Source organism: Antedon mediterranea, chromosome 4 (assembly GCF_964355755.1).
Source record: "Antedon mediterranea chromosome 4, ecAntMedi1.1, whole genome shotgun sequence".
Taxonomy (NCBI): domain Eukaryota; kingdom Metazoa; phylum Echinodermata; class Crinoidea; order Comatulida; family Antedonidae; genus Antedon; species Antedon mediterranea.
Window position 1 is genome coordinate 2,066,913 of NC_092673.1, and position 12,097 is coordinate 2,079,009.

Below are 12,097 nucleotides of genomic sequence, written 5' to 3' on the forward strand. Positions count from 1 at the left end.
ATTTTCTGGAAGAAATGTCACACTCCGTGGGCAAAATACATCCCGGCGAGCGATAGCGTGTTCACACACCTGTACGCACATCGGGCATCCATCGTGTTCCCACAACATTTGTTAAGTTCCGCTATAACATTCCTTTGTAATGAAATTATGTTTCATTTCTAAAAAAGCATTAGGTATCATTATCGATAAATTTGGCACAAGTTCTTTCAGGAATAAATCGAGGGAGGGGATACTCCTACTGAGCTTTGAATGACGTATTATGGTTTAATGAAATCTATACCAATTATGTTGGTTTTAACGTAATACAAAGATACTTGATGATTTGTTGATTTTGATGATGTGAAGAACAGCCCCACTCCCAAACAATGCCGTTCACAGCATCGTGTGTGCATGTTTGGTGTAATTTTAGTACACTCTTAAAAGTTATTAGTAGGGCCTACATGCTAAAAATGATACGCCCTATATCTTTATGTTGTCTAAAGCTTGGTTCCCACTAGAACGCAACGCAGCGACGTATTGACGCAAAGTGTTGTATTGCGTAATCACAAGTGGGAACTGACGACGCAATAGTGCTGCAAACATCGCAGGTTTGATTTCACGCAGGCGGGGGCAAACACAATTATCAGAAGGGTATTTGCTTACGTTGCGTAGATTGCGTTACGTGGCGTCGCTAGTGGGAACCAATCTTAATTGAGTTTTAAAGTCCATAATTGCTGAAAGTCTACTCTGAACAAAATATCATAACTTTATTCAATATTATTATTTCAGATTTAGAACTCAAACAAATTTAACAAAACAAAAGCAGCGATTATCTGTAATTAATTTTATTTAAATCTTTGTTTTATCACTGAATGTTAAACATTTTTAAAGAATATTGCATAAAACCTATGATGTGGATCTCATACGGGCCGAAGAGGCGACGGGGACCTGTCCGGATAGCAGAATCCATTTTTGAAATCCTACAACCCCTCTCTCACTTCCCCCGCCCATCGCCTTCCCTTCCCCCGCCTCATCGCCTTCCCTTCCCCCGCCCCCATAGCCTTCCCTTCCCCCGCCCCCATAGCCTTCCCTTCCCCCGCCCATCGCCTTTCCTTCCCCGAGGATCCGTTTTTCATCTCTGTTTTGCATTTTAACCCCACCCCTCCTTAAATACCAAGCAAGATAATATACGACAAAAATATTTGTGATATAAAAATAAATTAATATAATTGTTCACTTAAAGGTCTAGCCCTACATATTATCATCATTAATGCACAGAAGACTTATATTCTATTTTTTCTATACATGATCAATATATAATTTCAGGTGGTAATATCACGCATTGAAAATAAAGCAAGTCTCTCGAGATGCGGTGTAATTACACAGAATGTTTTAATAAGAAATGTGAATCCTTTAGGTGTATCTTGTACCGTAATGAATGTCCTGATTAAGTTCATATTATTTTACATGTATTGATCGTGCTTCGACTTTCACATCAACGATATTATATGCCGAAGGCGATGTAGGCTTTTTATATATTCATATCCTGTTTTCTTTTCAATGCACGCATGTGCATTTTCTCATAGTATAGTAGGTAATCAGTTTTGGCGGTGATTGCACCCCATACGTGGTAGGAATGAGGCACAATCGAACCGTAAAGCTTGGTTCCTACTAGAACGTAACGCAGGGACGTAAACGCAACGCAAGCGTTTTAACCAATGAAAAGCGAAGTTATAGACGGTTAGCAATCACAAGCGAATAAGCCATCGCTTGTGATTGGTCAATTTACTTGCGTTGCGTTACGTCCTTGTGTTGCGTCGCTAGTGGGAACCACGCTTAAAACACCAATGATAGATTAGACACCGAACCAAAAAAGTGTATACAGGAATTGGGAAACATAAATCACTCTTAAGCTTTGTTCCCACTAGAACGTAACGCAAGGACGTAAACGCAAAGTAAAGCGTGGTTCCCACTAGCGACGCAACACAAGGACGTAACGCAACGCAAGTGAATTGACCAATCACAAGCGATGGCTTATTCGCTTGTGATTGCTAACTGTCTATAACTTCGCTTGTCATTGGTTAAAACGCTTGCGTTGCGTTTACGTCCTTGCGTTACGTTCTAGTGGGAACAAAGCTTAAGTGATTTGACCAATCACAAGCGATGGATTATTCAAACAGTCGCTTGTCATTGGTCTACTCGCTTGTGTTGCGCGTACATCCTTGCGTTAACTTGCGTATCTAGTGAGAACCAAGTTTAAGAGTGATTTACGCATGTTTTCCAATTCCTGTATAAACTCATCGCGTACGGGTTGAACGCCTCAGAACCATTTATGGTCTTACGTTTGTGTTGAGGAGGAAACTCCTTTAATTTGAACTCAACTTTTTGAATGATATTGGAGATACTATCCTGGTGGTATTTATACTTCGTTGAGGGCACTTTATCAAATTGCATCCCACACGCGCGCGTACGTCTCTAAATCAATTTTGTCACTTCAAATCGAATATTGAACAACACAATTTCGTTAACATTTTGATGTCAACATTAATATATTGATGAACAAAACAACATACCTATTTAATTTAGTACACATCAAGTAGACACATTAGACATTCATCAAATTAAACACATTTACGGTGTAAGTAATGTTGAAATTATTATAATTTAGCCGGATATTTCACCACATTTTGGAGGGTTTTTTTTACCGCACCAACTACATTATAACAAAATTAACAATAATTCGTTTATTGGTTCGAAACAGTGTCCGGTTTACTAAATTAACACATTTAGGCATATTTGTATTAATCTTGATAACATTATACCGTAACCTTTCAATATTTGATCAATCTCAGATCATAAGAAATGGCATCTGATTTCAATGTAGTATGCCTATGATGTGAATATTTTGGATTTAAGTTACTGTACTTACTATAAGACGATGATCGATCCGTAAGCTAATCAGCTCGGCTTCTTCGAATCATCGATATTATGCCAGATATTTGACGTTTAGTCATATTGCATGTGCACAGACACTTTTTTAAATAATATTGTTGTTAATCCAATAATATTTTCACTCATTCGTTCTTTATGCTAATACTTCGTATATCTGCTGCTGCTGCTGCTTGTGGGGCCGGTTGATGTCATACCGCCGGTAACGTTTAACAATGTTTAGGCATTCACCACTCATTATGTATTGCATTCTCGATATCTTCTAGTTACCAGATCCCGTATGTGAGTACCTGTACATAATCAATAGATTACTCCGAACACACTTATTGTGTTGGCTATTTAATATTTTACGTCGAATACATTTACAATTCAATGCGTACAGGAAGGGATTGAGACTCATGTTACAAGCGGCAAAAACCACCGTAATTTTGAAGAAAACTCCATCCAAAGATGTGACAACTCCAAAGTTAGCGAACAGATAGTAAATCTCATTGGGACCCCAGCAAAAAGCGTAAGCTAGCGATACGAGAAATGCCGTTTTTATTATGCGTTTCCTTACATTTTGACTGCGTTTTACACCTGCGTCAACTACGAGTGTACTTGCGTTAGAAATGCGTCGTTTGTTGACGTGTTGAAAGTATGCTATGATTTTCCAGTATACAAATACCATTACGGAGACCGGTATGACGTAATGATTGGTGAAAACAACGGCTCCAACGACAGTTTGTATTTGTGGAGAGTCCCATTTTACTACACACGTACCGTTTTCAAAATGATGTGCCGTTGCCCATGCAATTTCATGAACAGGTCCAAAAATCCAGCTAATGCAACATAAGAATATTGCCTTGTTCTTAGTGAATGAACTACGATACATAACGGGTTTGAAAACGGCCCAGTAACGTTCAATCGTGAGGCATACTATGTTGATGGTTGACGAAACACAAAGCGCCCAGAATGGATACTCGGAGTACCAGAGCTTACAAATCACATTTGATAATACAACATTGTCATTTGGAAAAATATTTTTTGGTCTTAGGAACAAAATCAGAAATAAAATACTACTTAACAGATCAATGATGGCTTGATTCCGCAAGAAATATGTCGAAAGCGATACCAATTTTGGAATACGAAGAAATATATATAAAACTGTTATATTGCCGGCTATACCGACGATTCCTATTATGATATAAGCCGACGCAAGCCAAGTATCCGTAGCAGGAGCGGTCGGTATTTCACAATCTGACATGTTGTTAATCGTATGCGTTGCGTTAGACTCGTTTACGCAATCGGCCATCAAGTGCGATTCGACGTAAAAACGTTACGATTATGCACAAAGCAGTTTTGAAAACAAATCAACCATTGTTACTCTTGATGAAATTCCGTAAACGACGTTATCTCTTCGGTATAATAATATTCAACAAGTTGATCACAGTACTTCTAGTTTTCAAGTAATTTCTTGCGTTGATATTACGACATTTGCGTTAAAGACACTCGTATGTTCTGTTGATCGTCACAAGTAAAAATAAAAGCAATTTTGGAAACGAACACTAATAAAGACTCGAAATTAGAATTGTAAACATCATCACAGCATCATTAACATAATCAAAATAGCAAATTTCGTTCTTCTGTTAGATAACAGAAAGCGTAGTGTGAGTATTCTATCCAAAATATTTGGTTGTGTTCAACGTAAAATAATTCATTGAAACGCGAGTCACCTAAACATCATCGATTGGTTAAAATGTTGATCACGTGAGCAATTTGTTATGGCGTGTAGAAATATTTACTACCTATGATCATGGCAAATGAATGAAAATGTGTCTGTGAAGAGGATGGGCGATCGACGGCGGGCAGAAGATGGATGGATGATATTCGCCTCAGACGAAACTGAGTTGAGCATATAATAATATTAAAATATTATTGTCAATAATTGGCAACAAAACGTAATATTGTACACGCTATGTAAGGTACTATAATGCACAATTTGTGCCTCAAAGCTAACTAGAAAGTACGCGCGCAACCAAAGTAATTTGACCAATCAAAATGATGACAGTTCTGATGACTGAACTATAGTTTTCGGCGGCACTACTGCTGCGTTCAACTTTGCTCCACCTTCTGTGTATAAGTAGCCGGACATTCAAAACCTGTAAAACATCGAATTAACAATTATTTTGGTACAGGAGAACCCCTAATAAGGAACAACTTTTGTCACTACAGTGTCCCCTGAATAGGTGTTAGCCATAGTGATAAAGAATATGCCCTTATCTTTTCATCATCAGAAAATGTCACCATAATAGGTATGTCCCTTCAATAGGGTGTTCCAAAAGATAGGTTCTTTTTCTGAACGTATAGTAGGCTATCAGTTGTTATAAGAGGAATACAGGCATTACTATAACTATAACATTCAACTAAATTGAAATAGCATAGTGTTATCAATTAACAAGTCTGATCTTTTAATTGGATTCCTTTAAACAATACAATATTCATTAACGTGTTTTGCTGCGGGCGGCGTTGCTTTTGAAGATGTACGCAAATGACGTCATGTACAAACCAACTTTAATTAGACCGTTACGAACATCGATTGCTCATTTTACATACAGGGGAGGGGGAGGGGGAGCATGTATGCTGAACGTGATGTTTTTTACAATTAATTTCCATGAATTTTAAATGAATTGACAGTATAAATAGTAGAGAAATCAACGCACGTATAGACTTCCGGTTGTTTTTCTCAATATTCCGCCGCGGTATAATTAAGCGGTCAGTGATACCATGGTGATACCGGGCTAGTAGGTTACAAGACGAGACAACAAAGCGCCTAATTAATTTTGTCCGGATAAGGATATAGGTTATTTATATTTAATATATCTTATCTTTTAATAGAGTACCGATGCTCTCAAACGTGCTAAACTCGTCGCGTTCACACTACTGCAAATTCTCAATGGATAAATTGATCGCGTTTGAAAGAAAGACCGCAAGTAGTTTCAACAGAGTGAACGTGTTTGTTCCAATTGTACGGTGACTAAAACAGTAAATATATCTTGAGTATATATGAATGACGTTTGCCAATCACAGTATTATAAAGAAAAAAACAAAGAGAAAGGAAAGCGCTTTCACAGTGGCCATGCTAAAAATAAACGCGTTTGCTTCTTGCATAAGTGACGTGACGTAAACGCACAAACGCTTTTATTTACGGTAAAAGATGTATTGTCCTCCAAAAACATAAAAAGATTAATTAAATCAGACTTTGAATAAGTTGTTGTGTAGTTTTAATAAAGTTAATCATATTATAAAATGACAAAATTAATGGTCAAATTCCACCATAAACCCATTGGCTGGCAGCCAATTTGACTTTTTTCCTTTTTTTAGGTAAATAACATTTTTTTCGATTAAATTTTTGTTGAAAGTGGAGAACTATTATGTGACATAAAAATTGCATATTTTACTCAACAAAAATAATCTATGACATTAAAATGGCATATTCAACAACAAAAAAATGTAAAATATTTTTTCAGACGACAATACATCTTTAAAAGAAGCCTTCATTTTAAGTCCCCCACATCTTGCCAACTCTAAATTTCCTGCTGTATACATGTGCTGTTCTTACCTGTATCATTATTATTAAAAACATCGTTTAATGCAAAACTGTCCGTTTTCTTCTTAGCCTTCGGACGCCATTTTAACAAAAGTAAAACAAAGAATACAATAAGTAGCGTAAGTATTGTCAACACACCGATAAGCCCAAGTCGATAACTTTCAAGTTTTTCGTCACAAACTATAATAAAAAAACATAAATGAAACTAATAATAAGATAAGGCCAACCTAACAACAGGATTCTGAGCTCTGAAGATCAAAGGGTTTATCTGTGGCTGCGACAAGATCAGTTCCACGCCCTTTAAAAGGCACCGCGAGCCGCGAAGAATATGCACATAATAGTATACAGTGTATTTGTCGCAGCCACGCGTAAGATCAAAGGACTGTTACGAGTTCCTATGTTGACAAGGCGAACTCAGTGTGTTAGATTGCCTTGGTGAGAGACACCATTTTGTAACATGTCGGTATACTTTTTTATACAACAAGTATAATAGGATGTAAATAAAATCCCTGCGCTTAATATTCATATTTCATTTATTAGTGTTAATAATACTAAATGTAAGACGGCTAATTTTCGGTCGAGATTGGTTCACACGATGGAATATTCCATTCGTTGAACTTGCCTTGTGAACTATTGTGAACAAAGGTTTGAGTTTGAGTTGTGTTCTAGTGTGAACAGAGGTTTGAGTTTACGTCAAAAATGCATACCAGCTTAAACTCAGTTAATTATACGATAACAATCTAAATTCAAGATGCATTCATTTGTCTAAACATAATTAAATATCATAGCTTTTAATTAAGTAAAGTTTGGATGTTAGTATATCATCGATCATGTGTACTAGTCAATAGTCGGATTTCCAAGGGTCACGACCGACAACACACTGCGCCATCGTCCGATATACCATTACATTATTATACAGTATTGTTCAGTCAATCGATTTTTCGAGTCAGTTTTAGTACAGTCAACGATAGTGCCAATACGAGCCTTCGATAGCTATTTAACCATTTATAATATACAGTTTATCATTATAATGCACGGTTCAACAACCGACGCAATCGGATCAAAATGATTTATGCTGTAGGCCTATAATTCCAGTTAAATGTCGCCCTTTTGTTTAGAATTCTATTGCGTTTATTAAGCCCTGCCTAGTTTTGTCAAAAATCATCGTAGACCTATCCTAGATGAGTGCACGCACTTACCACATTGTGTTATTACGTCACAAGACTACAAAGAGTAGCATGTTAAGTCTCTGACACAGTCGACCTGGTCTTTCGATCCGATTTAACTCGATATCGGTAAATATTATTGTTTTTAAGCGTCTACGATAATTATAGTAAAGTGAGAAACCTTAAAGAGAATGTTTTTCATGGAGACCTCCTTTTAACATAGAATTGATACAGTATTATCGTTACGCCAGCGTACGTATGCTTTCTTTTATTACGATTGATACCTAGTAAGTTATTATAGCCTAAGGTTGAAAACAAACTCCTGTAACTGCTGGGGGAAGAATACCGTATGAAGACTATGTATTAGGCTGACTCTCAGTCTATAGTGTGATCAATGTTCACGGATGTTGTTCACGATATTATGATTGATACTTCAATGATGCATGAGAGTCCACACAGTTTGCGTTTTTCACAGTGTTGGTGACGCGTTCGTTTTAATTTACCTGTAACAGATGCAGCAGTGACGGAATAGATATTATTTGCACAAGCCGTGAGCGCGACCACGTCGCTAATAATGGTCTTATTAAAAAGGTGAATATACGTAAGATGTTTTTCATCGTTTACCTGCAATAAATGAAATTGTAAGATTATATCCTGATCCAGAATCTGCCCTATTATCGTTTGATTGGAAAATAATAGTTAGAGAGGTCCCCGACGAGCGAATGTTGAACCCGTTGTCATGCCCACAAAGCACGCTGTTGCCATCGTGACCATTGTCGTCGATAAATTGCAGAGTATCTTTACCGATACATATCTCATCATGATCATCATCGTAATCATCCCCGATTAAATTAAGATGATTAATATTTACGTTGATCAAATGGTCTGGTGGGCCGTGTACAGGTATCGAGCAACGTGTGTTATCCGGATAAACATCTGGATAATTTGGTGAAATTAAGGTTGTTGGTGACGTTATTATTGCATCGCAACCTTGAATAAAAAAAAAACATACTAATGATTGGAGAAATAATATTTAGAAATATTGTATAGGCACTCCTTAACCACACACAAAGGGTTGCATCCCAGAGGCTACAAGTCCTAGGTTATTCCGCCATTTTCCATTTACAATATACCCAGCATATCCTGATACACGGTGAAAATATAATAGTTCCTGAAATAGATATCCATGATTGATAACTAATCAAGATTGTATCCCCGGCTATATGTTTCAAGAATAAATTGGTCATTTGACACTGCAAGAGTGCCTACTTGACGGTTATTGTTGTTTTTATGAACATTATTTATAGATCCGGCAAACCTATTCGTATCCTTGCAATATATAATTGATTGGTTAACATAACAACAACATGACGATAATATAGCGGTGTAATTCAACAACTGACATTAACACCTACTACCTATGATTGTGAGATCGCGTTATTGAGAATAACGTCGCAGAGACCGGAGGCCCCTGGATAGGAACGCCTCGGGCGTTTTTAGCCCCTTTCGACATATTTTAATGCCTGTATTTTCCACTGGACACTGCTCAGGGGACCCCCATAATCTCCGGGCCCCTGGGTTTAGCCAGTGAGCGCTCATAATAGCCGTTACGCCACTGAGAACCTACTTGCTTTATACCAGGCTAGATAGCCCGCTTCGCTGTGATCATTGGCGTAGAAATCAAGCGTCACGACCCTACTCTGAACAGTCAAATTTGATGGTAACTCATCTAACGTGAATGTGTCAGAGACTGACGCTTTTGCGTCATCATTGTAACTCTTTATAATGAGAACATCGGTGATGAGACGATTAGTAGTAGGGGTTGAACGCGTTGTTATAAATGATAACAAGAGGCTGGTGTAGGCTGCTGATATGAATGTATTGTCTATGTTTATCTCGGTCCAGCTCCAGGCTGAGTCTAACAGCGTTGTGTCATCTATCCATCTTGGGGATGACAGTATTCCACTTACGTCAGTCACTATACTATTCACTGAAATAAAATAAGACACTGTATGATTATATATCACGGACTTCTTAAGTATCCATTCGGATTGTAAAATAATATAATTCAAGTTTTCTGGAGTTTTTCAGGTTTTTTTTCTTTACATTTCGGACAAACTAAAAAACTTTTAGTCAAATAAAAGTTACTAACCAATCCTAGGCGCTAGTTTGAAGTATAATGAATCGTCATCCGAAATAAGTTTGATTTCTGAATCCATTCGCGACAGGCGACATTCTTTATCGATGTATGTGTAGTTAAATGAGTCGCATATAAATGATTCCTCTTCGATACAACTTTGCGCACACGCGTCCAATGTGATGATAGAGGGCAGTATTCTCTCTACCGTTTGCAGGCCTACGTTGTAGTAAACATCAAAAAATCTTGTGTATTCATCTGAAAAAAACAAAAAAGTAAAATAAAAACACATTTCAATAAGAAAAAAAAGTATAAGTATTTTTGTAATCCCGCCAAAAATAAACACTAGACTGATTGCTAGGCAATTAATTTAAATAAGACGTTTATTCTTTGTAATCGTAGGGTTCTGTCTACACTATCAAAATAGTTTGACAAAAAAGTGTGATGTGCCCAAATATGGTAGTGATATGCCCAAATATAGTGTTAATATGACATCCGTATGACTATATGGGCACATCACATTTTTTGTCGCATAAAGTTTGCTAGTGAAGACAGAGCTTTAGGTCTTATTATTAACACATTACCGCAATAAGTTTCATCAGTGCCATGATAACAGTCCTCAACGCCGTCACATTTACTGGTTCTTGCAATATACTGCCCTCCTTCACATTCGAAAACATCTGATGATTCTGTTTGATTAACTGTGATAAATATAATTGCATTGTTTACTGGTAACTTGGTGATGGTTAGTGTTTCAATGTCTAAAGCTCTGTCTACACTATCAAACTAGTTTGACAAAAAAAGTCTGATGTGCCCAAATACGGTAGTGATATGCCCAAATATGGTAGTGATATGACATCATCATGTCCATATATGGGAACATCACATTTGTTGTCACATAATTGATAGTGTAGACAGGGCTTTACGGTAGCAGTGTATTAATCATGGTGGCAATGATTTTGTATACTAACTTTCCGGCACCTGATCATTCAATACTAGTGCAATCCACTGTTCCGAAACCTTAGTGAGTCTAGTATACACACTGAGGTTTGTGTCACACTTATCTGGTACCAAACTTGCTATACCTACTAGCCACCAGTGGTCTCCTACCCGTGTCATCAACAACGCCCCATTGTCGCTCTGATGATACAAGTAAAGTGAGAACGGGTTCATTTATAATAATAATGAGTAACGTTCTGTATTGTTGGTGTATGTGTTGGTTAGAACAAAAAATAACTGTTTTTACACAGTAATATCCACCATTATCTTACAGAGTATTTCTTCTTGTTTCCTTTACTTGCGCAGATCATATTTTCTGTTACTATGTATCCCAACATGCCCAGCTGCTCGGTGCAGACGATTTGATTGACAATCTTAGCTTCCACCCCCATAAAATATCTGTTTGTCATGCCTGGAAGAAAAATACTGCAAGTATAATGAACTTAACCGACATAGCCTATTTTGTTTCAGGTTGATAGATAATTGACTTTGATGAGGATCTACTTTCAAGTTACTGTAGAAGAAAGACAAGAAACATTCACCATGCAAATCGATTGGCACGTGAAACTACGTTATTCTACACTTGGTGTTTTTTCTGTTAAGTGGTCCGGGGCGGTCACACGCGAGGAACATGACGTGCCCCGTGTGCTGCCACAAGGTTGGAATATGGTTTTATTTTGCCAATTTCGAATTTGTCTCTTTAATTTTGTTTTTAAAAAACAAAGCAAAGTAAGTTACATAATAAATGCGTGGCGTACCTTTGTTTATACTTCCCCATCCAGTTACTATGCAGTCAGTGATGTCACTGAAAACACTCGTCATGTTTTCTGGTGGCACGCATATCACGCTTACGTCATCGGTTAAATAAAATGGACGCTGAACGTGAAGTAACGTAATATCGGAATCATAGCTACCGTAAATGTAGTCTGGATGTGTATAGACGTCGGTTACGTTTCGCTTTTGTAAACTTTTTGTTCCCATAACAATTGTGTATAAATTAGGTTCGTATATTAATTGTCTACAAAAAACAAATGATTTACCTTTATAATAATTACTTTAGGAAAGGAAATACTACACGGTATACAAACAAAATTATTACAGACAAAAAGTCTTAAAACCTACTTTTGCGACGTAGTTTTTTTGCAATTTAAAGTGCGCCCTCTCTATCGTCACACAATCGGGTTTCACTGACAAAATATCTACGAATGCGATGCTTAATTGACAAACTTTACCATACAATAAATGCATTTTACTTAAAATTGATATCTATATGATCTA

General features: G+C 37.1%; 1 protein-coding gene across 1 annotated transcript; it reads right to left on the minus strand.

Moving 5' to 3' along the window:
* Positions 1–2,052: 2,052 nt before the first annotated feature.
* On the minus strand, positions 2,053–6,790 carry LOC140047745 (neuromedin-U receptor 2-like). Its single transcript, XM_072092779.1, has 2 exons — positions 6,530–6,790; positions 2,053–5,069 (listed from the first exon to the last, which is right to left on the minus strand). The coding sequence occupies exon 2, from the start codon at positions 4,220–4,222 to the stop codon at positions 3,191–3,193; it is 1,032 nt and encodes a 343-aa protein (XP_071948880.1). The 5' UTR covers positions 4,223–5,069; positions 6,530–6,790; the 3' UTR covers positions 2,053–3,190.
* Positions 6,791–12,097: the final 5,307 nt, after the last annotated feature.